The sequence below is a fragment of the Hippoglossus stenolepis genome, chromosome 18 (genome assembly GCF_022539355.2).
Source record: "Hippoglossus stenolepis isolate QCI-W04-F060 chromosome 18, HSTE1.2, whole genome shotgun sequence".
NCBI lineage: Eukaryota > Metazoa > Chordata > Actinopteri > Pleuronectiformes > Pleuronectidae > Hippoglossus > Hippoglossus stenolepis.
The window spans coordinates 9,012,495-9,036,646 of record NC_061500.1 but is presented as its reverse complement, the minus strand read 5'-3'; the positions used below and the strand labels follow the sequence as shown (position 1 = coordinate 9,036,646).

At 41.8% G+C, this 24,152-nt stretch overlaps 3 protein-coding genes across 4 annotated transcripts; all 3 read right to left on the bottom strand.

Annotated features, from left to right (window-relative positions):
• Positions 1 to 1,471: 1,471 nt before the first annotated feature.
• LOC118125928 (heat shock protein beta-1) lies at positions 1,472 to 3,056 on the bottom strand. Its single transcript, XM_035185012.2, has 3 exons — positions 2,445 to 3,056; positions 2,244 to 2,307; positions 1,472 to 2,110 (listed from the first exon to the last, which is right to left on the bottom strand). The coding sequence occupies exons 1-3, from the start codon at positions 2,815 to 2,817 to the stop codon at positions 1,951 to 1,953; spliced, it is 597 nt and encodes a 198-aa protein (XP_035040903.1). The 5' UTR covers positions 2,818 to 3,056; the 3' UTR covers positions 1,472 to 1,950.
• An 818-nt stretch (positions 3,057 to 3,874) lies between these two features.
• Positions 3,875 to 14,262, bottom strand: LOC118098178 (sushi domain-containing protein 2). 2 transcript variants are annotated; one of them, XM_035141737.2, is made up of 17 exons: positions 13,899 to 14,262; positions 12,591 to 12,705; positions 12,022 to 12,220; positions 11,534 to 11,685; positions 11,276 to 11,443; positions 11,015 to 11,189; positions 10,627 to 10,828; positions 9,185 to 9,270; positions 8,254 to 8,522; positions 8,028 to 8,162; positions 7,776 to 7,931; positions 6,775 to 7,023; positions 6,276 to 6,459; positions 5,728 to 5,822; positions 5,463 to 5,642; positions 4,553 to 4,649; positions 3,875 to 4,450 (listed from the first exon to the last, which is right to left on the bottom strand). In XM_035141737.2, the coding sequence occupies exons 2-17, from the start codon at positions 12,649 to 12,651 to the stop codon at positions 4,405 to 4,407; spliced, it is 2,454 nt and encodes an 817-aa protein (XP_034997628.1). In that variant the 5' UTR covers positions 12,652 to 12,705; positions 13,899 to 14,262; the 3' UTR covers positions 3,875 to 4,404. The 2 variants fall into 2 exon arrangements, with proteins under 2 accessions (XP_034997628.1, XP_047200479.1); XM_047344523.1 differs by lacking the exon at positions 13,899 to 14,262 and adding an exon at positions 13,707 to 13,798.
• A 934-nt stretch (positions 14,263 to 15,196) lies between these two features.
• On the bottom strand, positions 15,197 to 24,048 carry myo1hb (myosin IHb). Its single transcript, XM_035184214.2, has 32 exons — positions 24,013 to 24,048; positions 22,953 to 23,114; positions 22,445 to 22,560; positions 22,081 to 22,279; positions 21,908 to 21,988; positions 21,630 to 21,809; positions 21,447 to 21,545; positions 21,244 to 21,357; positions 20,981 to 21,052; positions 20,772 to 20,891; positions 20,522 to 20,589; positions 20,318 to 20,423; positions 20,143 to 20,223; positions 19,957 to 20,048; positions 19,733 to 19,827; positions 19,383 to 19,429; positions 19,086 to 19,166; positions 18,892 to 18,997; positions 18,657 to 18,774; positions 18,377 to 18,490; positions 18,208 to 18,284; positions 18,047 to 18,115; positions 17,857 to 17,941; positions 17,613 to 17,775; positions 17,445 to 17,528; positions 17,051 to 17,144; positions 16,687 to 16,742; positions 16,473 to 16,608; positions 16,296 to 16,366; positions 15,907 to 16,004; positions 15,718 to 15,817; positions 15,197 to 15,648 (listed from the first exon to the last, which is right to left on the bottom strand). Exons 2-32 carry the CDS (start codon positions 23,076 to 23,078, stop codon positions 15,619 to 15,621), a joined length of 3,078 nt encoding a protein of 1,025 aa, XP_035040105.1. The 5' UTR covers positions 23,079 to 23,114; positions 24,013 to 24,048; the 3' UTR covers positions 15,197 to 15,618.
• Between the last annotated feature and the right edge of the window lie 104 nt (positions 24,049 to 24,152).

Here is a 24,152-nt window from a genome sequence, read left to right as displayed (position 1 = left end):
AAATACAGTCTCTCTGCTTCTGAATATATCTCTATCAAATGTATACTGTCATTACTTCTGCTGCTATGTACAGCATTATTAATATCAGCTCAGTGGCTTCCCTGTGGCTGCTGGGAGTATTGCATAGTGCAACACTTAAAGGTCCAGTGTGTTCGATTTAGGGGGAAAGGATCTACTGGCAGAAATTGAGTATAAAATAATCCTAGTGATGTTTTCTTGTTGTTTTCTTTACCCTAGAATGGGGCCTTTATATCTAGATACCTAATTTTTACATCTCTCTATGGAGGCTGCCATGTTTTGTACAGTAGCCCAAACTGGACAAAACTAAACCTTTTGAGTTTTTATGACATCTGAAGGTTACCACAGGTTCTCTTTCATGTTTGGAAGGGGAGAGTGAGGTGAGAGGTATTCAGCTGCAACATGCAAATTAACCACTAGATGTCACTAAATTCTATACACTGAACCTTTAACAAGCACCTAGTACAACTCTAGCAACCTCGCAGAACAGCTAGCAGCTACTTTACAATGCCAGAGACTAAAAATACTACTGACTACTACTGACCCTATAGCAACTCAACTAAACACAGAGAACATATAGTGACATACAAAATTATACATATAGCCACCACCCGTATAGAAGCCCCGTATCAATCGCATTTTTTGAACTAAACGTTAGTAAAACTCATATCCCGCAGAAAGAGGGTGTGCTTGAAATTTCCTCTGAAGTTAGTTTTTTACTTTTCTTGTTTGTGCTGCAGTTGGTAGAACTGATGTACAACAATTGTTTCAGATGTCACAGTGATACAATGTTGTGCGGTTCAGGTATGCTTTAATAAATTACACATTTAAAATCACTGTAGTACAACCTGCACAAACCCCTATTCAGCTTAGAGATATTGTCGCAGACCAAAGTGTACACACACTGTGAAATGGGCGACAATACAATGTTGCTGTTTTCTAAAAAACACAAACAAATTAGAATTCACTCTTTATAGCTGACCCCTGGTCGGATTGTAAACAAATAGTCAAGAAGCCAATCAAGTAATCATAATAAGTTATATTTGTGTGCATATTGATATTCTGTTCAATAATTATTTTACTTTACCTTCTTTATTTTCAATTAGTACATTAATCCCTGTGATGTCATACAGGACACTTGATCCGCAGGTCATGTCTGAAAACGGCTGAACAATAACTTCTATCATATAATACTCCAAACACTAGATGTCACTGTTCACTTTTGAATGACTCGGTCTTCATCAGACAGACTCGGTGTCTCTCAGGGATGAAGCTGATTGTTTATTTTTCTTGTGATAAACCACGAACAGCTGATTCAAATCTACATTGAACTTCTCATATAGAGGAAATACATGGCTGATTATCAGAGTAAACAGGGTTTCAGGGGTCACCTTCAGTCGACCATTTACCTTTAGAAATAGATGAGCAATGGATGAAATAAAACAGAATGAACTGGTTCCTTCTATTCTTTTAATCTGCTAATAGATGCATCAGCAATGAAAGGGAAAAATACATTCTTTATTATTCTTATGGAAGGAGCTGTTTAATACATTTGAAAACAATATTAAAATCAGAATTGAAGATTGCAGCTTTTCCAGTGATTCTCTGCCTTAAAAGCAAATTAAAACTCAAACCAAGTCATTTCTATATTCAGCTATTCTGCCCTGTAGAGGACATGGCAACACTGGAAATGCATAAATCACTAATACATATGTTCAATTAGAAAATGCCGTCATGCTAAGACTCAAAATCAGTTCCTTTTTTTACATGGATGAGTTTGCATTAATTTGTTACTGTAGTGGTGATGGTGCATTATAGTAGCAGATAGTACCTCATATAAATCACATTTACTAAGCTGTAACAAACTTCTTCTTCAGTGCTACTAGTGTCGCTACGCACGACTTGGGCTACATCTCGTTCTGCTGGCTGGTTTCACTTGTCTCCGTCCTGCCTCTGTCGGATCTGAACAGGTATGACGAGCTCACTGGGCGGCTCGCTGACGGACGTCCCGGGAACGGGAGCCTCCACTGACAGGACTCCATCACCAGACAGGGACGAGCTGATGTGCTGCAGGTCCACCCCCTGCGGCAGCCTGGAAGAGAGGAAGCAAACCTCTGAGTCCTCAAAATCATGTCTTTTTAATGACCTTTTGTTGATTTCTGATACAACACACTGCAATGGAAATCACCCAGAGATGTGAAATCATACAGATTTATTTAACTGACTTGTATTTCCTGTTGAAGCATCTTGTAACCGATCCATGCTGATCTTGCTTTTCTTCATGATTTCCTTCAAATAACAAAACAAGTGGTAAGAAAAACACGATACAAAAACAGTGCTCAACATATCCGTCCATTCACAACTTGCAAATGATGCTTTTACTTAGTTTCCATCACACGATTCAATGAAAGAAGCACAGGCAGCACCTGATATCTGCAGGTAGCCCTCCTTGGTTGTGATTGTGATCTCTTCAGGGGAGAAGTGGTTGACGTCCAGGTCAATCTTCCAGCTGTCCTGCCCCGTGCGGACCTCCGACACCCCACTCGTCAGTGGTCTCGGGCCCTTCGCTTGACCACCGAGCGGAGGCAGGAGTGGAGTCTGTGTGTTGCCGGGCCAGGAGAACGAGGCCAGCCTCCTCTTTGCCCAGTCTATCCAGTCCACATCGCCGGGCTCCAGGAAAGGAGGGAGGCCAAAATCCTGCGCGAAGACGCGGTTCGGCTGCGTCCAGTTTGGGAACGGTTCCCAGCTGACATCCCGGCGGAAAATGGGACGGGATAGCATTTTATTTTGTTCGCCCATATCCCAGAAAACAAGCTCAGAGTGGATGAGAGGGTTGTTGAAACTGCAAAGCCCGTAGCTCCACCCTGACAAACAAGTCTGAATTGATGACCTGCACACCGAACAATAGAGCAGCTGTATATTTACTCTCTGGGTGAGCAGGGGCCTGATTTGGCATATATACCCGGCTGACTCATTTTAACACTTGTCCAGCAGCGAGTGGGATCTAGGTGATGAGAAGCTTTCGGTATGTCCTCAGCTGGGAGGTTACTCCTCCGTTCCCCCGGAGCCTGGGTAGGAAAATGCAAATTATTTGTATTTATATCTCTGGAGTGTCCGTGGCAAGTTGTTGGCGAATGACTCGGGACAGTTTATTCAAGCGGTGGCCTCTACAGTCTTGTCACATACCGGTGCTCTTTGTCCATAGAAATCACAGCTTTGTGTTATGTGAGGGAACAGCGCGTACATCCAGTCACACAGTAAACAACCGAGTTAAACCCTGTTTCCAAACCCAACACTGAAGTAAAAAAATTAAAAACTCAAGACCAAACAAACATTACTACTCGATGAATATATATATAGGTAAAATAATTCTATATGATGATGATAGGTTGTGTTCACGTCCAGCACAAAGTGACGGGCTGAGAGACTGACGCGGTGAAGTGGAGCTGAGGAATTTGACATCTGCAGCATCCTCATGTTATGTCGTACAAATAATGAAAGGAGCTTTGGAGGAATAAATCAATGAGCTCTTCGCCATCAGAGAGGAATGATATTTATTAATGAGGCAATATCTGTAACTTTTCCATCAGCACCCATGAGTCACAGGTATTAACCAGATAAACACAATAACAGGGATGACATCGTGTTTTGAGGTTGTTAATACATAATGCAATCAGACACCATCAATTCAAATGACCTTGTTTTTAAACCAAAGAATTATATAGATTGGAGCTAATACTGATTTGTGTCCTGTAAAGAAAAATCTTAGTCTGTATCTGCTACATTAACTACAGGAGTCTCCTTTTAATAGGAACAGCTTCTGTGAGTCATACAAAGAGATTCAAGCTGCACAGTATTAGTGTATGAGAATAACTTTATTGTCAGACAATTTTGAATAATAAACAGTTAAATAATATTGATCAGCGTTTGAGGACGATACACAAACAACGCACGCACAATACAATTAACTTTACAGTTGTTACTTCTGTTTTCTGCAAAATACATGGATGTAAACAAGACTATTTCATCAGGAGCCCAAACACTTAAAGCTCTATGGATATTTTTACTTCCTGACTTAAATGGAGTGTTCAAACAGCTGCAGGAGGTAAGTTGCTTTATGTTAAAAAATAAATCTGTAGTTTTTAGCTTAGAGTGCCGTGTAGTGTTGGGTGAGGTTAAAAAAAAAAGTGCAACACATCCTCCATGGCATACTTTTCTGCCATGGAGGATGTTGTGTGGAGTATTACCTGTGCTGCTCCCTTTGTTCAGTCTGATGATATATTCATCTATATTATATAAGAAGGTATTTATGTACCAAATTAAGTTGTTATCGTATCAGTAGGTGGAGATATGAACATGTAGGCCACAGTGAAGCACAAACTGTGGTTAGAAGGCCTCACTCGTCACAGTTAGATTTGCACTTGCATCTTTCCTGAAATTAGAAAATTCACTTTCATTGAACTACAATACACATCTGTCAATTCAAAGCGTATAGAGTTAATTCATTCATACGATTTTCGATACTGTACCGCACCTTTTCTGTTTCCTGGAGCTGAGTACGATTGTGGTTATGATAACAATCAGCGCCAGAGCTCCGATGACTGAACCGGCCACAATTCCTGCGACATTACCTGAAATATGACAAAGATGCATTTGAACCAGAGGCTCTCAACAGAAGCAACAATATTTCATAAGATGAAGTGGGTTTGATTAAATGCATTCATTTTATTTTAACTATATAGGTTTGGATGGAAAGACAGAGGGCAAAGGTCACCAGGATCCCCCAACATTTGTTTCAACACATACACTGAATCAAGCTCCATTGTTTTCTTGTTCAAGTGGCACAAAGCACATGAGTGTGTTACTTCTGTCTCTTATGGAAAATGGTGGTTCTAGTGGTGAGGAACCAAGCAGCAGAGATTATATATATATTATATATCCTTACGCTGTGAACCTGAGGCCCTCTTTTTAAAAACTAAACAAAATTTCTAAAAGAAACAAGGGATCAATTATTTAATTTGGTCGAGCTTTCCGTTTTTGAGGATGAAAGTAAAAAACTATTGAACGAAAACTTACGAAAAGTCCAGTGATGATACGAGAGGAGAAAGGAGGGAAGTTATCAAATGCAAAATTGACCAAATTTTATGTGATATTCGTATAACACCAAAAAACTAAATTTATGTCCCTAGAATTTTGTCACTTTTCTGCATTTCATAAGTCTCCTCCTCATAGCGATTAGATGACAGATGGACTTCTTCAATTTCTTTCATATTTCCAATTTGTTGTGTGCATTTTATTCGACTCAAAATCAAAGGTCATGAAAGAGATTTATTTTTTCTCCATTCAACACTTCAATCACAGAGCTGATTCCATGGATCACATTCACACATGATTTATAAAGATAAAAATCAATGGAGAAGACTGATTTCATAGTTTATTCATACTGGGAACCACGCAGCTCGTCTGCTTTCCGGACCACTGGCCGCCCTCCTGGCACACGCGCTCTGCTGAGCCTTTGAGAGTGTAGCCGTCGTTGCAGGAGAGCAGAACCTTCGCTCCTTGTAAATACGTGGTCCCCTCCTTTTGACCGTTGTCCGGTGGTGAGAGCCAGCCACAGGATGTCACTGCAGAGTGTGACAGAAACTATTACACCTTATAAATGTTTCTAAACATGCCACACTTAGACGTCTTCATCATGTGAACACTGACCTGGCTTCAGATCCCCAACAAGAGAGATGTGACTCTGGTAAGACACTTTAGTGGCGTTTCCCATCCTTGGACTGCGACCCACCAGGATATCGAACCTGTGGGGCAGAGGAAGTGATCAGGAATTGATCTGCTGTAACATTATTTAACAGACAATAGAAATTCCTGTCAAGTTGAAAGGTGAATCACCAGAAATCAAATTATCATGACTTTTAGTCCCTTTATGGGCTAAAAATACAACATGCTTAATGGCCATTTCTTTCAAAAGTCATATCTCCAGTTTATAACAGGTTGTTGTAGTCCAGGTCATAATAACCCTGATGACATCCCCATGGCAATATCAGGATTATTTTGTCAGATGTCAATTATATATTCATAAATTTTAAATATTCAATATATATTTTTCGGACAGTACAACTAAAGATGATCACAGAATAATGGGTATATTTTTCCTTGACTAAAACAGTTAATTGTTTATCATCAATCATTTCCACTGTACTTCCAAATTTTGTGGGTATTATAATGAGTAAATATATATTTTCTTTGTGCACCTGCAGAACCGAGCTCCCTCTCCAGAGCAAATCTCAGACGCCTGTTCACCTAACGGATCGTCTGGACTCACAGGGACAGAAAACTCTGGAATAAAAGTGTGGTCGTGTCTCGGAACGTGGTAGTATGTGTCCAAAAGATGCTCTGTGTCATATGTGAACAAGGCAGACGCGTTGTATACGGCCCCTGTAAGAAAAAGAAAAGAAAGATGCACAGTTAATACAAATAGTAAAAATGTTGGAATCAAGGTAGAAACATAAAGTAACATTATCCACTGATGTTTCATAAAAGAGCATCATTTTTTCTGTGAGAGAAGAATATATACAGTTTACTATTTGTACATTAGACGTCTAATACATAAATATCTCATGTTTTCTCTTTTTTGGAGCATGAAGAGTGTAACATATGCAACTGTTATAAAAACAGATTCACATCGGATGCAACCATCACAGGAATTCTGACCAATAATCAAAGGTTTCATTGATTTCATTGGTTTCTTACAGCTCGCCCCGAAGCTGAACAGCTCCTCTGCATTGCTGTGGTCCCGCACAAGTTGACCGTTGCTGAGGACGAGGTCGTCCGCGGCGTCACCGTTCATCTTTCCCAACAGGCCGAGGGTAGAGTCGTTGAACGCCTCTGGCAGGAGCACGGTGGTTGTCATGGTTCCCCCTATCAGTCGCAACTCCACCCCGGCTCCGGTCGGGAACATCACGGTCACGCTCGTCGAGGCAGGAGAAAACACAAACACGCCTGCAAGAGAGATTCGGTGAAAGTAATAAGAACTTAAGAACTTGATTGTAAGGCCATGAAAGAAAATGTATTTATTAGCCATGGGGATGTGATATGAAATCACAGTTTCTAGTTTCCTCACAGCAGCACGAAAACAGTAGAAGTATTATTGGCCTCAATAAGCGCCTATCATAGTACTTTACTGTTGTAGTTGGTCAGGGTGAAGGTGATTTTAACATCTTTATATACTGTTGGATTGATGGATGAATGGATGGATCTTGGCCACACACCCATAAATGTATTGGGTCATATTTAAGTCAAGGAAAGCAGGTATTACTATTTATTTTCTAAGTCAAACAGATAATGATAAAGGAAATATTCATAATTGGGATAATATAGGTGTGGATAATTTAATACAGGATTTTCCACCTGAATAATTGTAACGCAGTCCCTTAATGTGGTCAAGAGATGTGTTTTGGGGCTTTAGGATGTCACAACAACCTTGTTTCAGGGCAGAACACTTCTCTGTAGTCAAAAAGCCTCCAAGCGTCTGGTTTACCATCTCAACTGAGGTATAAATTCTCAGTTTTTGCTTTATTTACACTCTGTTATCAGTCACAAATCCAACGGTTGACCACAAAGTGAGAATCATGATGTCCCAAATATGAGGATTGTGTTCAAATTCTCCCCAAAAATTAACTCAAGAAAGTATTTCAGAAGATGTCAGCAGGATCAGTAAAATAAATGATCAGATGCAGTCGGGTGAATCTCACCGTGCAGGTCCATCCAGCTCTGCTCAGTGAAGGACATGGTTCTTTGGTTCCGCAGCACTTGGAGCTCGTTGTGTCCCGTGGCGAGACGCACCTCAATAACATCAGAGAATGCTTCTTTCATGGCCACGGATGTTAACTGGGTCGCTTTTATGGTTCCTAATCATGAAAGAAGCAGATCAGTGACTATAGGTGTGTATTTTATATTCAGAAACAACAGTCAGGTCTAAAGGCTCAGGCTCTTCAGTCACTCACCATTCACAGATTCTGTTCTCCCTTGGATTGTCAGGTTCTTCTCTGTTGAGGTCACCAGAGTGTATTCCCCTTTACCATTGAAGGTGTAGCTGATGCCATCGAACGTTATGAAGTGGGGATCTCCAAACACCACAGCTGTTTCACACACAAACCATTATGTCATGCCACAGGACACTTTTCTTGAAAACAAACTCGTAAACTGTTCCGCGGTGAGTGAGTCACTGACCCGAGCTGGGTGAGTGGTAGCGTCTGCAGTCGCTGGAGGGCCGGTGCTTGAAGTAGTAGTGGCAGTTGTCCGACCACAGGCAGCAGTAGTAGAAGCTGAGCACGTCATACACCCAGTGGGACTGTCCAGGGATGCGAGGGGGTCTCTGGTAGTAAGGCGAGCCCCAGTCGTGTGCTCGGTCCGGAGTGCTCCCCCCGATGGAGTCCGCCGTCAGGACCTGGGCACCGGTGCTATCATAGCAACACTGTTGTCCCGCCCCGTACATGGGACTGTGGGTGGGTTTACAAAACACAATGTTGAGTTTACAATGATAAAGCAAATATCCGTCCGCTCTAGTGTTTAAGGGGCTGGAGCCAATCCTAGCTGAAATTGAACAGAGGCGGGGGGGCCGGAACCCATGGTCAGTGTCAAACCCATCACACGGCCACAACTGCCGACCTGTGTACGCAACCTTTCACCCAATGTCTGCTGGGATTGGCCCCATCAGAGTAGCAGGATAAGGAGGGAATTTACTGCTACTTACTGTCAAGGTAATGTATTAATGGTCAGGTATCGCAATGTCTTTGATGGTAATAGATAAGAGTACAATTTTATTAAGGGAGCAGAAAGTCGGCAAGTATAAGAATTGTTTTTGTTTGCTTTTTCTTAATTTTAATAGTATTGCAATAAAAAAAAGAAAACTCAAAGTGTTTGCCAGTTGTGAATCTTTTTTAGCACGTTAAGACAGAGCTTATCTTTTGCTCTGCTGATAGACAGTTGGTCGGCACATCTCTAATTTAATCTGAATCAGTGGACACTATAGGTTTGGCGTCTTTGCTAAATGACACAGACACTGGTGGGTACCAGTTCCCTCCATCCTATAAACGTATACAGAACAACATGTTGAGCTGTGAGGTTGAGGGTGTGTTCACAGTGTCAGTGGAGCGCTCACCTGGCTTGTATGGCCCTCACACAGTGAACACTCCCGGGGTGGTAGGTGCAGACACTCCCTCTCTCTATGTCACAGCCATAATCCGTCTGAGGAGAGAGAGAGAGTCTGTGAGCAGGCGGACGATCGTACACTTCACTGTAATAATGTTTAAACTCGTGTTCAGGAACTGGTTGCACCGGCTCATAAAATGCAGCCTTGATGCACCTTAACTGTTTGCTCAGTGGAGATAGATTACAAAATGACTAAAATAAAAACATGTTGCGCCAAACAAACTCGTTTGAACTCACTAATTATTTACACACAGACTTTTAACGTTTAAACTGTTGCGTAGCTGAACTAACATCGGCTTAAGAAAACATATCGGCAGGGTGACGGCCCCGGGGCCTCGGCTTGTGTGCGTTCTGGTTTTGTTGCGTCCTAATGCTTGAGGCCATCGGGGGAAAGTGAGGACAGCTGAACACTGTGTCCCAGTAGAACATTTATGTGATATGTGTGACGTGTTCTCAGATTTGGGCCACGACACCAGTTTAGATTTAAGAGGCTTGACTAAGTTAGGTTTAATGGTGTAAACTGAATTAAAATGTAACTTTACAAGCAAACTTAGTGTGCGCGCTGTTATTCTGTTTGCTCGTCCATGATTTTAACGACGAGTGGTTTATTAACACCATGTTTCTCCTTCACCTGTCTGTAACACTAATGTCTTTGCCTGTCCCTCACTGTAAATGACTAAGATAAAAAAAAAGGTCATATAAGGTCTGTGATGAAACATGTAAATGCTAGAGAAGAGACTTCTTGACTTTGAACTGACATAAGATGTGAGTATTAGCAGGAGGCCACAGCAACTTAAGTACAATCCTCATAAACGCATAAAGTAATTAAACACTTTTATCTTGAATCAGTAACATAAAGAAAGATAAAGTGGGTGTGGTGTGGATCCATGTGAGCATCTGGGTCCACGCACATTTAACTGCCTCGGTCGGAGAGGTTATGTTTTCACCCCTGACCTTTAGTCTGTGAGCAGGATTACGAAATTTAGTGCAGATAATAAAAATCTGGATCTAATGGATTTAAAAAAATTGGTTTCATGGGGGGGGGTATTTGGCACAGATCTCGACCGAGTACTATTCTAGTTTCTGATTAGTTGATCAGGCAACCCAAGCCATTTTTCAAAAGCCACCAAACACCTGACTCACAAGTTTATTACGATGGTATCTTTATCTTTTTATATTTGATTTATAATATTGATTATATTTTGGCTCCAGCACATTTACAGCCCAGCACAGCATCTGTTTGTCTCTCTTACGGTACTTTATTGTTTTTGTGTGTGTGAGTTCATTCGGAGCATCCCATGATGATTTCATTTAAAATAAGTGTCTTTATCGCAAAGCTGTTTCAAATTGGTTGCAGGTAGATATAGAAACTGTGCTGCTCTTCACACTCACATGAAACCTCCCCGTGTCGGCTCTGGCCTGAGCCAGGGTGCAGGGGCAGTCGATGACCTCACTGAGGAAGTTGGGCAGCTTGTTCTCCAGCTGGTCCCAGGCTACACACTTGTCCAGGGCCCAAACTGTTGAGTTCTGCCTGAACGTCTCCTCCAGGTGCCAAGCAAGAGCGTGATCCTCAGTCCACGCAGCTTGCACGTTCCTAAATGAAACAAATACAGCTATTAAATACTTTTTATATTCAGCAATTGTTTGTATTGACAGGAGCATTTTTGAGGAAATATGAGATGTAAATAATTGTTTTTTCCTAAAAGTACATATTGGAGTATTTGAATGTTATGAAACCATTATTAAATAGCAAGAAGAAGAATATTTCTTTCAGTCATACCACATGCCATCGGTGTAGTTACTGGAGCTGATGCGCACAGAGCCGAGCTCCCAGCTGGAGAAGCCGTTCTCTGCTGGTTTGGGCAAAAAGCTGAAGGATCCATTGTTGGGTTGATCCCTTGCGAGCGAGTACAGATATTTCCATTCACCCTGCCAGTTGGCTGAGTAAGGCTCTCCTGTAGAGAGGCATTACACAGATGCTCAGGGTTTTCTATGTCTATGAGTTAGCTCAGGTGTTTATGCACAATACAGTCGTACTCACCGGTCTCCCTGTATCCCCACAGCTCTACGTTGACCCTCGCAGCTCTGACCAGAGACGTGTTCCATGTCATCTCCAGAGAGCCTCCGACACCAGGCGTGCCGTAGTACTGCCATTTGGTCGAGTTGACCAGAGTCGCCTTGAACATAGAATCTAACTTGCCAGTGTGTACTGTAGCAACACATACAAAAAAACATACTTTGTGTTAATTGTGTTTAAATTCTGAGCAAGTGTATTAAATTACTATGATAATCACAGTACCTGAAAGCCAGGCTCCAACTCTATTGAATGTGGTGCCATTATCTGAGGAGATGTGCAGAGGGGTCCATCCTGTTTGGTAGAGCAATGGGGAGATACAGTGTCCACGACTGTTTTCATCCACATACCCCACAGTTTCGGTATGCATGGTGAACCTGCCATTTCAAAAGAATTATTATTATCATTTATAGAATATTTAATAATTAAGTTTCCATGCTTTTTTCTGCATTTTAAATGAAAGTTTAAGCCACTGTGAGGTCATTAGGAGGCTTTTTTCATGACAACCCTTTTGAACATGTCATTTTGGGAATGAAGAAGAGTTTAAGGGGCTGTACTAAGCTACTGGAGTGGAACTTATACTATCATGGTTGTTTTGCTCTGTGACAAATGCCCATGAAGTCATTGTCTGCATTACACTTTACCAAAATCAGTCAATTAAAAAAGGTATCATAGGTTTAGTGACATATAAATGCTATAAAAGAAAATGTTACCTGCATACAACCTGGGAACTTTGATTGAAAGTTGCATCAAGGATGATAAAATCCGTCCCACCGAACGAGGTCCCAGAATACGGAGAGATTTCCACACAGAACTCTTTATAGTCCGTGCAACAGGTCTTCAGAGACGTGCACGTCGGGTGACACGAACAGACTTCGAATTTGTTTCCACAGTTTCTCTCACATGTCTGCCCTGTCCAATGAAATAGAGGTTTTAGGTGACGATCAATACATTGTATTATTATTTAATTAGCATTTAATGACTACACCTAAAAATATTTTAAATTAGACTTTTAATTTCGCAGCTGAAAATGTATCATTTATTGAATCTTTAAAATTCATTAATTGACGTTATCCATCTTTATATAATGTTTCACCACGTAATTGAGGTATCTCTTGCCTTATCATTTAGATTTTCTGTTTTGTGATTGCTTTAAGTCAATGAGTGTGTTTCCTGTCTCTGTTTTGATCCTCCTCTCACTCTGATTAGACAGCAAAACAATACAATGTAAGACATTAGACACAATAGAGTTTTAACATCTCAGAGGTGTGCAGGTACTAACCTGATGTCCTGCAGACACATGAAACCAGCAGGACAAATATTACTGCTGGGAATCTTTCCATCGTGCCACAGTGACTCTGTCTGTCCAAGGCTTCTGCTCCACGCTCCTCTGCAGCCTGCGTCTTCAACAACTCAGCTGGTTAGAGTACACTCAGCAGTTTTACAAACCTTGGCCCTTTTATCACATGCATTTACTAACACTGGTTTAATCATCAGCCAGGAGTCCAGCTCTACATGCCCTGTTTCCCCTATCATCTGTCACCATCTCAGGCTCATCTTGACACAGACAACCCAAGTTTGAACCTGGTGCAACGACACAGTCAAGCTATTTTTAGGTTGGATGTTCGACAGACATTTACACCGGATGTAGCAGCAGACGAGGAGGATTTCAGTGCTTCTCCTATACCAATATAGAATATAATATAGGCTATGATATTAAATCCAATTAAATTAGGTAATAATAAAACTCAGCATTGATTTGTAATCAGTATGTCACATGAAGCTATTAAATATATAACTATATATACATATTCATATTCATATAAAATAGAGTCATACTAAAATCCAATAAACTGACGTGTGAGCTATTTTCCAGGTTATAATAATAATAATAATAATAATAATAATAATAATAATAATAATATTTGGAACAGATTTGGCGTCAGTGTGTCACATTGCATGCGGGAGCAATTGAACGTTTTCTTCTATTGGAATAAGAATATATTGATATATTCACTGATCCAATCAGAGCAGGGCAGGTCTTATTAGACCCCGCCTCCTCCATCACTAGGACTCAGTGGTGAAGAATCAACTAAAATGGATTCACCAAGTCTCAGCCATGAACAATACAGCATCATCTGCAACATTCGTTATTGATATGACAGAGTCTCTATTGTATTAAACCAACTATACATTAAGCACAGGAACTGAGTAGTAGTAGTAGACCATTGCATTTGGAAATAGGTCACACTCTTTTAAGAGCTCAGAGGTGAAGTGGCTACATCCACACAACGTTTTAGTTTGAAAACTTATCACATGCTGCTTTCAGACATGCACGGAACTCTGGGATTCTCCAGAGTTTCTTTGAAAAGAGAAGTATGTGAGAAAGCAAATGTACCTGAGGAGTATAGTGGCCACTTCAGCTGGTGACCAGGTGATGTCACCTGGTTGGTTACAGTGCTCCTGGCTGTTTGTAATGTTGGAGACGTTATGGTGACTGTTGTCAGAGAGATGGGATGAAGAGGACAGAGCCTCCTCCGGTCTTTGAGATATCGTTAAAAAAATGAAAATTCACTCAATATCTACTCACCACTGTGCCGATGGAGGAGGGTGGGTGAAGTCTTAGAGTCCGAAAAACACTTTTGGAGTTTCAGTGGTAAACAGCGTTGCTGCCAAATCCAATACAATTGAAGGATATGGGGACTCCTCCTTCAGACGTAATAAAACAACAGAAAAAACACACAACATGCCTCCACACTGCTCCTGTGGTGTCCGTAAGCCCCGGCATTTAAATTGACTCGAAACGTCTTCATTTAAATCATGTTTTAAATCATCCTCTTGTCCTGAAGCTCGAGGGGAGAGCTTGTGCGGTGTGTGTGTCTGTGCACAAACAAAACTTGGCTCCGGCCTAAGAGGACAACAATGTTCTGTTTGTTTTTTTACGCTTGAATAAGTGGTCACCATTTCCTTCAATTGAATTGGATTTGGCTGCAACGCTGTTTACCCCAGAAACTCCAGAAGTGTTCTGGGGACTCAAACAGTTCCCACCCCTCCATCGACATAGTGGTGAGGGAATTTAGATTTTCGGGTGAACTATCCCTTTAAGGAACGCTTCCTCTTCTCCTCCACGCTGCTCTCAAACCACGTGTCCTCACCTATCCACTAAAACATGCACGTGACGTCATCAAGGAAGTGTCCCTGATCCTTCACGTGTAAGTAAACTGCTGAGTCATGACCTGAGGAATGAAGGGCGACGAAGGGGGGGGGGGGTTATTAGCTAAGCAAGAACTTACTCTCTACTCCATTGCATTTTGAGCATTGTGTGACATAACCAAATCAAAAAGTATTAAAAAATTAGGGGGTAATTGCTCCACTGATCCAATCAGAGCAGGGCAGGGTATTCGTAGACCCCGCCTCCTGCATCACGAGGACTCAGTGGTGAAGAATCACCTGAAATGGATTCACCAAGTCTCAGCCATGAAAAATACAGCATCATCTGCAACATTAGTTATTGATATGACAGAGTCTCTATTGTATTAAACCAACTATACATTAAGCACAGGAACTGATGTAGTAGTAGACCATTGCATCTGGGAATAGGTCACACTCTTTTAAGTATATTTAAAAGCAAGTATGTACTTTTATTCAAGTGCTTACTTTTACTTTATTTAATTGTTCACTATGTATTTGTATTTTTACTCAAATAAAATGTTTGAGTACCTCCACCACTGATCCATAGTATTGATATAATAAAAAAGGCCAGTAGGTGGAGCTGCTGCCTCAGAAATCATCAACACTGTCTCAAAGGCTCTTAGTGAATATTATGTCAAACACCCACTTCAAACGATGCTGATATTTCCAGTACTGATGTTGATACAGAGTCAGTGGTGGTTTAACATGTTTTAATGTAAAGTTACAGCATCTGTGAGGTATTATAAACAAGAATACACTAATGGTTGCACACATGTACTATGTCTCTCTACTGGTGTAATCTAACATTTCTGATACATTTAATACAAAAAGTGCTTCTCTTCATATTAGGGATGGTTTAGTTTGTTCACATTTAGATGGTTTTAAACTCCAAATATTAAGAACAAGCAGAGCCACTGATATTCTGTACATTGGGCTCTGCTATAAACATGTTTTTTTCTCTTTACAGTCGAGGTATTGGCAGTAATTATGCAATAGTAGCATCTACAACTTAAGTGTTTCGGATGCAAAATGCAAAAAATGTTACTTTTATTTGCAGCAGGATTATTATTAGAACAATCATGGCTATTGCAGCTCTGAGACTCAGCATCGTACTCGCATCATAATCTCGTCTTGGTTCTCGTCGATTCCTGAAAAACATAAAGAGCTTGGTCACTTGTTGGCGGCTTTGATGATAATTTAACAGTGTCTGTACTCACCACCATCAGGTGGCCATTCTTTGCCCTGTAGACAATGAACTCCTGACCACTCTTAAAGTCCACAAAGCCCTCTCGGCCTGGCTGGATGTCGAATCGCACACTGCAAAATGGCAATAACCATTTCACATTAGAATAAACTCACTGGTCTTTTACCATTTAGATATACACGTATAACTCTGGATCCTGTACCTGCCCTGCACCACTTTGATGCAGTTCTGCTTGTTGGCAATAACACTCAGCTTGATCAGGGCCTCAAACAGGAAGTCACACTGCAGCACCAGATCCCCCTGAAAGAACAAAGGTCAATCAACTGATCCGTCTTGTGATTTTTACAAACCCATTTAGTCACGTCTGTGGTCTGATCCAGGTCTGATTCACGTCTGATCCAGGAGTTAGCCAGTCTGATCTGCACGGTGTGAGCCTTAAATGTTATTAAGATTAAAATCAATTCTGAAATTTATTCTGAAGAATTCACAAATCCACTACTTGTCTTAAGAAGCGTGATTTACATGATTCTGTGATTGTGTTAAACATCGTTATCTACCACAGACACCAGCCTGTTGATAGCTCTACGGTACCTTTTTCTTGATGTCATCACTTGTAACATGAAGGATCAGGAAGTTGTCGCTCAGGTTGCTCACGGATACGCCTGTTTTAAAAAAGGGCAACCTTTTTTAAAGCATGAATCACACAACAAATGCAGGTTTCAAGTGTGTGTCTGTGTGTGTCGCTCACTTTGTCTCCTCACTCGTTACCTTTCAGAGAGCTGTAATCTATCCGCTGCTTGATCCTGGCCTCTTCCACCAGGTAGGCGGCTTCCAGGGTGAAGATGAGCTGCCGGACACGAGGCCTGAAGCCGTTCCTGTCGTACTTCACGACTGGAACGCTGTACTGTGGGTAGAAAGTGCACGAGGTGAGAGGGGATGAAAAAAAACATGTTAATGCAAAGTTAAAATAATGTCAGTTTACCTTGACTTGCTCCTGTCGTATCATCTGAAGCACTTTGATGTGAATGTCGTCTGTACCTTAAGAAAATAAGAAAAGATTTTGAGAATCCATGAGAGAGGGTTCCACACTAATTGGATACTATAGTATGGATAGAAGCCAATTGACAGTATTTTAACATGCATATTAAAATTTGGTCATTTAATTTGTGAATGAAAATATGCCATTATTAGTTTTTTATTATTTGGAAACACTCTACATCTGCTAAAAAATCGAATGTACAGTGCTGCTGTGTCGTAGTTATACATAAAATAATAAAAGTAAAATGTTTAAAGACAATATTCATGTTAGTACATTCAGAGGCTATGAAACAATTCTGCAGTCTTACTGATCCTGGTGTCCAGGAACGGTCTGCAGACACTGAATGAGTAGTTTTCTTTCTTTCCTTTAAACATGGAGCTCGTCTGTAATTTTAACAGAAGCTGCAAACAGGGAAAATATGTTAATACATAAAGTAAGATTATAGTAATATACTGCATATGTACTGTATAATGTAACTTTATTCATTTGGGAAATTTTTCCTGGTTTTGTGTTTTCCACAAACTGCTTCAAGAAATAAAATACAAAAACCCAACTGTTTGTATAAAAGTGAATGTTAATATCTTACTATTCCATTAATGCAGACATACATGGGAATGATGGGTTATTGCAAATGTGACTGAACACCCTTCATACTAATATGACGTGTTTTACCCTCGTGTGTGACAGAGTGTGGATCGTACCTGTGCTCTCCTCTGTGGAGTAATTCCTCCAACGTACTTCTGTACCATGTGGCGGATGTAGAGCTGCTTCAAGAGCTGGGACGCCTGCACAAAAAAAAGAAATCAAATGAGCTGTTTGATTTCCAGCCTGTGTACTGGTGCATGCAGCCTTTTGGAGAAACAACCCACCTCCTGCATTACAGGCGGAGGCGTGAGCCAAGCGTCTTTCTCCAGGACTGTTCTGGGAAGGTTGTCTTTCAGCCGCGTGAGGTAGTTCTGCCTCACGTACGCCAGGTACTCGCTGTTGTCAACGCAGGCCGGCTGATTCCTGGTCATGAAGCCTTTGATGAACCTGGAAGAGATCAACAGACGTCACAGCACAGACTCTAAACAAATGTATCCTCACTGCCACACTCACATAAGATCAACTTACTTCTTGATGACCTTGACAGCCCATGATCTCTTTTCTCGCTCCTTTCTGGCCATGATGCCTCTCCAGCAGTTCTCAATCTTAGTGGCTGTTTAGATCAGACAAGTAAACAAAAGGTCAAATCATCATATAAAACATTCAGTCAAGAGTGAAATTATAGTTTGTGCTCATGACGACAAATGCTGCCTCTCACCAGCGTCTCTCTGTTTCATGTAGTTTCCTTTCACCCTGTAGCCTTTGTACTTGGCCTGAATCCTTGTCGCTGAAACAGAAACAGTCAGTAGCTTCACCCCGTTTAGCTTTTTGATGCTTTTACTCCGTCAATAAAAACCTATCTACAGAACAACATCTCACCTAGCTTATGTTTGCAGACCTGAAAGGCGTCTTCTGTTGCAAACAGAGTTCTGGGATGGCGGATGAAGATTTTTGTCCTTCGGGAAAAGACGATGAAACACTCATTACTGTAATTCCTGAATCCACCATAGAGAGTCTGTGACAGCCATCCATTAGCGTCTGTTTGTACCTGCCCATCTTGTACTCATTAGATTTGTAGCCCAAGTGTTTGACGAGGCACCGCACCCCCTCTGCTGCCGTCCCTTTCCAGTTGGGCCAGGTTTCAGGACACAGAGGTTTATACCTGAGCACAGAGGAACACACAGAAACATTTGATACCAGCAGCAGAAGCAGTTTATGTGGCCATTAAAATAAGGGAATGCATCCAATGTCATCTGCAAGAAAATTAGTAACACCATGTGTATTTTGAATGCAAACAAGAGCAGTGAAATTGAATGGGTGCTTGATACCTCTGGAGGAAGATCTCATATTTGCGGCGGTAAGCAAACCCGGCGCGCCTGACCCTCAGGTGCTCCATCAGCCCCAGGTACTTCACCTGATGCCGCACCAACACGTCATCAAAGCGTCCTGCAGGGGACACCGCAGTGCTAAGAGTTCAAGTGTCTCCTCCTAACTTACAGTGCACATTTAACTAAGACTCTGAGGTATCTAAGGTCGGAGGTGTTATGGGACACCTGGTCTCACCTGGCTGCTTGGCTTCATTGGGTTTAATGCAGCGGACGTACCAGGGCTCTTTGGACATTAGGATCTCTGTCAAGCCCACGAGGCTGCTTTTAAACTGAGTCACCACCTAAGGAGTAACAGGGAAACGGGATATGAGGACTAAAAGTTTGTTTATTTTTCCTTTGTAAATAGGTCATTTCAAATCATCATCTTACAGTCTCAGGTCTCCTCTTAGTGTCCGGCTCAGTAGAAGGAAAACAGAGCTTGATGATGGTGTTCTTGGATTGTCTCATGACCTGAGGAGGAACAGGAAATATGTACCATCAGCCAACATGTCCCTTAATGTAAGAGAAAAGAGTTCTGCTCTTTTAATCTCAATATATTGTCAGTTACGTTGGTGTTGAAGTGGAGAACATTAGAAGTCATTGAGCACATTTAGAAAGAATTCTGCATTTGTGTAATACACTTGTTCAAACTCCTGGTGTCAGAGGATTCAGATGAAATGAAATTACCTCTTTCCCATTACGATACAAGAGATCATTGTTTTTGTCCAAGAATCCTGAAAGTTTAAAGAGCAAAGAAAATATTTTAAATTTTACGAGAACACGACACATTCCTATTCTCATAGATAACATGCAATCAATAGTGACTATTGAAAACCAAACTTGCTGTAAAAATGAGAACTATAACATTATTTAGTGTGAAACTACCTAAAATGACAGAATAACTAGTAGCATATGGTGCATAGCATATGAACCTTTCTCTACTTCTGCTACTGTTGTACTACATTTCATTCATAGGCTCATTTAATGGGATTTTTATAGAAAAGACGTGAACAAAAATAAAGTATTTCATCTCTCACCAACAACACAGTAGGTAACTTCCCCTGCGTAGTGCAGGAGGCGGAAGTCTCCTCTGTCCAATGTTTTCCTCGTCTTTTGGTCTGCGAGTTTATGTCTGCATGGAGGACAGGGAGAGTCAGTGTAGGTAATTAGGATGTTTATGGTTATGGGATGTGCTGGCTTGATTGCTGGGTCACCTTTTAACCGTGTGCATTTCCTGTAAATCAAAAGGTGCTGGACTCACGTGACGAAATGCGGGTGGCCGCCCATCTTTTCCTCCATCTTCTCCAGGAAGGTGAGATCTGTGGCTTCTCCCGGACGTAAACATTCCTCGTCCTGTGTGAGAGGACGAGCATCATGTTTTACTTTGTTGTTGTGCCACAGCATTGTCGACATTTTTCAAATGACCATAACTCAGTCCCAGCTTTACCAACTGAGAGATGATTCCTCTGTATTTCTCCTCCACGAGGTCACATATGATCTTGTTGTTGAAATATGGCACCGGTTCCCACTGAGCATAGAAATATGATAAAAGTGTTATCGTGTTTTGTAGCAGTGTGAGTCATTAATGTAGTGAAAAATATGAGGAAAACTGATGTTCATACTTCAATCCCTTCCATATCGTACTCCTCCTGCTCTGATTTGAGGGTCAGCTGGATGAAAAGCTGCTGCAGCTTCTCGTTGCAGTAGTTGATGCAAAACTGCTCAAAGCTGAAATGAAACACGAGCGCGTCAGTATCCAGATTCCTCGTTTCACACTTTTTCTGTTAAGTTATTAATGATCAGATTCTTTTTTTTGCTGGTCTCACCTGTTCACATTGAAAACCTCAAACCCGTAGATGTCCAGCAGACCGATCACTGTCTTTCTGGAGGAATCCTGGATTTAGTTTACAAGGGGGAAAAAAATCAGGCTTTCTGGTTTTTAACTGTAGATTGTACAAAATTTGCTAAAGTCTTGTAAACTAACTGTCTCCCGATTCCAGTGAGATTAATGAGATCGCTCAGGTTAAGGGGAGTTTAAAAAAAGACAGTAGTTGTTGATCTTTTTTTCCCACCCACCTTGTTGGCTAACGATTCATTGATCTTGTTGACCAGCCAGTTGAAAGTGCGGCCATAGATGGCTTTGGCAAGGGCATCCCTGGCATACACTGCGTGGTCCACAGAGAAGGGAGTGAGCACCTTCAACATTAGGACGAGGGAGATGATTTAACACTAACACAATAATAAACAGTCCAACAGATTTTACACTTTATAAAGAATAAAGTCACCTCCTCCGTTTTGGCTTCAATCTTCCTGTGGGTTAAGCCCTGTTGTAGCACCTGAGCAGGAATCCCCAGCAACTGCACAGCAAAGGCAAAACAAAACCGGACATGAAATAGCTTTTGTTGTTTTACATCAGGAGGTTTAGATGAAAGTTATAAACCATAAGAACGCATGTAAAGATGGATGACGAGGTAGTGGAGACAGGTCGTTTATCTTTGCCGACAGACAGTCTACGATCTAAACTCTCTGTTGTCTGTCTGGGACTCACCTTTGACACCCAGTGCATCTCCTGGTTGGTGTTGAGAGAGGCGTACCCTCGACCGTCTGCTTCAAACCGGATGTTACCCAGGTGGAGCACACTGGCAATGATTCCAAACAGGTGCTGCATTACACCCAGAGAGAAACCCAGTTTATTAGACATGGTTTTACGTGAGGTTTTGTCCAGCGTTAGTGTGTAAAGTAATTTATCACCTCAATATCACTCTCACTGAACTCTATGACAGAGAGAGCTTTCCGCACTGTCCTCCAGTCACTTTTATCATTGATGGAGCTAACTTTGGCACAATTTCCCTGAAGAAGATAAAAAAAACAAAAGGTCAGACTCAAGTTTTTTGTCACCAGATACATAACAAGTATTTTTGTTTTCACTCCGACCTGCACCAGATAACTGTAGTGCTGGCAGTTTCTCTGCAGGCCGAGCCAGAGGAGCAGATCTTCCTCTCCTCCGTCCACCAGCTGATAGAAGATGTGGAAGTTTCTCTCTCCGTGGTTCTGGTGGACCACTCGGGATTTCTCCAACAGGTAACTGAGGATGTGGCCACCGACCGCACCACCCTGAGGAAGAAAGATCATCTTTAACCCCCGGTCTGTGTTATATACCAAGTTTGTGATTGTGCAATGTAATGTAATGTAAAGACGGTAAATCAGTCCACCTGGTGGTCAAACTGGATATCCATGTATTTCCCAAAGCGGCTTGAGTTGTCATTCTTCAAGGTTTTGGCATTTCCGAAAGCCTGGAAGATATAAAACACAATCGATTTTTAAAATGACATTTTTCTCAGAACTGGATTTACACGGCAGCAACTCGGTCCGACGTGTCACTGACCTCCAGCACTGGATTGGAGAGAAGAAGTCTGTCTCGAACATTGTTCAGGAGTCTGGTACTCGGGCAGCTCACAGCGTAGTACTGCAGGATTTTCTTGGAGGCCTCGGTCTTACCAGCCCCGCTCTCCCCTGAGATCAGGATGAAGTGGTTGTTGAACTCAGACAGCATGGTGCGGAAGACGTTGTCTGCCAGAGCATAACTGAAAGTACAAATTCAGTCAAGACTTGGACATCAGACTTGGACCAAGCAGGTAACATTGCCCTTTCTAGACCCAGTGTGTGTGTTTAAAGAAATGTCTAAGAACTGTAGCATATCAAAACCCATCCTTGGTATCAGCTGTATCCAGAACAAAAGAAAATCTTACATATGAGGTGGCAGCTCAAAGAAGTTGACTCCCATGTAGGTGTCCATTTGCTTCTTGCTGTAGATGTCTAAGTCTTTATATGGATTGACCGTCACCAGCAGCGTCCCAATGTAAGTCTGCAGACAAAGACAAGGACAGGAAGTCGAGGTTTGCAACTCTTGCACATTTGAAGATTGTTTTTCTCACACAAGTGACATGACTTTAAAAAGGCCTCCAGCTGCATGGTGTGTCTGCATCATTCCACTGATAAGTTATTTTGTTCCTCTTATCAAAAGCAATAAGTTTGTTTAATCACTTGTCATGACCTTACAGACAGCAGTGACCTCCAGAGTGCACACTCTGCAAATGAAAAGAACAGGAGATGCTGTTTCAGCAGCACAAGGTGCCAGATTCAGCAGAGGGCGACGCAGTGTTAGGACCTCGTGGGGTTGAAGGTCGAGGCTGTAAAGTTTCATTAGAGCACAAGAGAACGAGTGCAGCGTGCACAGTTACCCAAAATTAGACTCACGTAAATGAGATTCTCATGGAAGCGCTTCCTCAGGTTGTCTAGGAAGGCCGTCTCGCTCGTGTAGGGGTCCAAGAGAACAAAATCCTGGATGCCCACGCGATCCCGGGCCGTCAGGGAGGCCTCCATGTTCCTCAGGATCTGGTTACACCGCTCATCCAGGCTCTGTGCCCGAAGACAAACACATCAGTGACATGACACGGAAACAGAATCACAAGAAAACCAAGTAGCATCACGGAGCCGGAATCTATTCCTCTCAAACAATATAGTATTTTTAGTCCGATTATTCCAGACCTATATGTCCCAAGCTTTTTACGTTGCATCCTGTTTTCCTCAAAAGTTATCTGCTTTTGTTGAAGTTGTCAATCAAGAACACACACACACACACACACACACACACACACACACACTGAAATAATGGATAACCTGGGATACACATTTCCCAGAGATTGACTAATTTCCTGCCGGTCTCTCCCTATGTCTGTAACTTCCAGTCAGACAAGTTAGCGGCCTTGGCTGCATCCTATATACATATGATAAATCTAAATTCAGCCGTCACTATCTAATCTGCTTCTGTGTTCTCTGAAGAGCCATTAGTCACGCTCATGGCAAGGACAGGGCGAGCGCCGAATGCTCCACCTTCTCCCCCATCTCCGTAACGCGAATGACAGTTTGATAACGGCCTCAACAATAATTGAACACAAATACAGAATAAAGTCGATCAAGCAAAACCCGGATGTAATTAGATTCATTATGGAATCCACAAACACGGGATTTGTTCTGCTGCTTTAGTCACAACAGAAGAAGTGCCAAGTGAAATAATCAGCAAATGCGATGCCCTTTAATTACGGTGCTACCAGAGAGCCGCCCAGTATTATGCTCCAGTAGTTTGAGTCTCATCGCTGCCAAGTCGACCTGTCACCGAGTCTGAGTGTCTGACAATCATCCTCCACTAGAACCAAAACATCTCAATAAACCACATCCTGAAAACAACATGTGATTGTTTAAATGTTCAACAAGGAAAAGATATTATTACATATTACATATTATAGACGTTACCTACCCTGAGGGTCCTGGATGTGTGTGTGTGTGTGTGTACGGCCCCGGTGCCGGCTCTGAGCTAAACATCTGGTTTTATTGAGGGGAAAGGACAGTAACATGTCAGGAAACTCTGACAGATCACTGCCTGTACTTCCTTGTCTA

Bases quoted from the DNA above. Each gene is read 5' to 3' on its own strand.
- LOC118125928 (XM_035185012.2), bottom strand. From the start codon at position 2,817: ATGGGCGAACAAAATAAAATGCTATCCCGTCCCATTTTCCGCCGGGAT. The intron at 2,308-2,444 runs GTGCTGCCTGTG...TGTTATTTGAAG, and splicing joins GGGCTACCTGCAGATATCAG to GAAATCATGAAGAAAAGCAA. The intron at 2,111-2,243 runs GTCAGTTAAATA...CCTCTCTTCCAG, and splicing joins TGCTTCAACAGGAAATACAA to GCTGCCGCAGGGGGTGGACC.
- myo1hb (XM_035184214.2), bottom strand. From the start codon at position 23,078: ATGGAGGCCTCCCTGACGGCCCGGGATCGCGTGGGCATCCAGGATTTT. The intron at 21,989-22,080 runs GTCAGTGACACG...TATATCTTCCAG, and splicing joins TCTCCAATCCAGTGCTGGAG to GCTTTCGGAAATGCCAAAAC. The intron at 18,285-18,376 runs GTACAAACAGAC...CTTTTCCCGAAG, and splicing joins AATGAGTACAAGATGGGCAG to GACAAAAATCTTCATCCGCC.
- LOC118098178 (XM_035141737.2), bottom strand. From the start codon at position 12,651: ATGGAAAGATTCCCAGCAGTAATATTTGTCCTGCTGGTTTCATGTGTC. The intron at 10,829-11,014 runs GTATGACTGAAA...TGTTTCATTTAG, and splicing joins AACTACACCGATGGCATGTG to GAACGTGCAAGCTGCGTGGA. The intron at 8,163-8,253 runs GTCAGTGACTCA...TGTGTGAAACAG, and splicing joins CTACCACTCACCCAGCTCGG to CTGTGGTGTTTGGAGATCCC.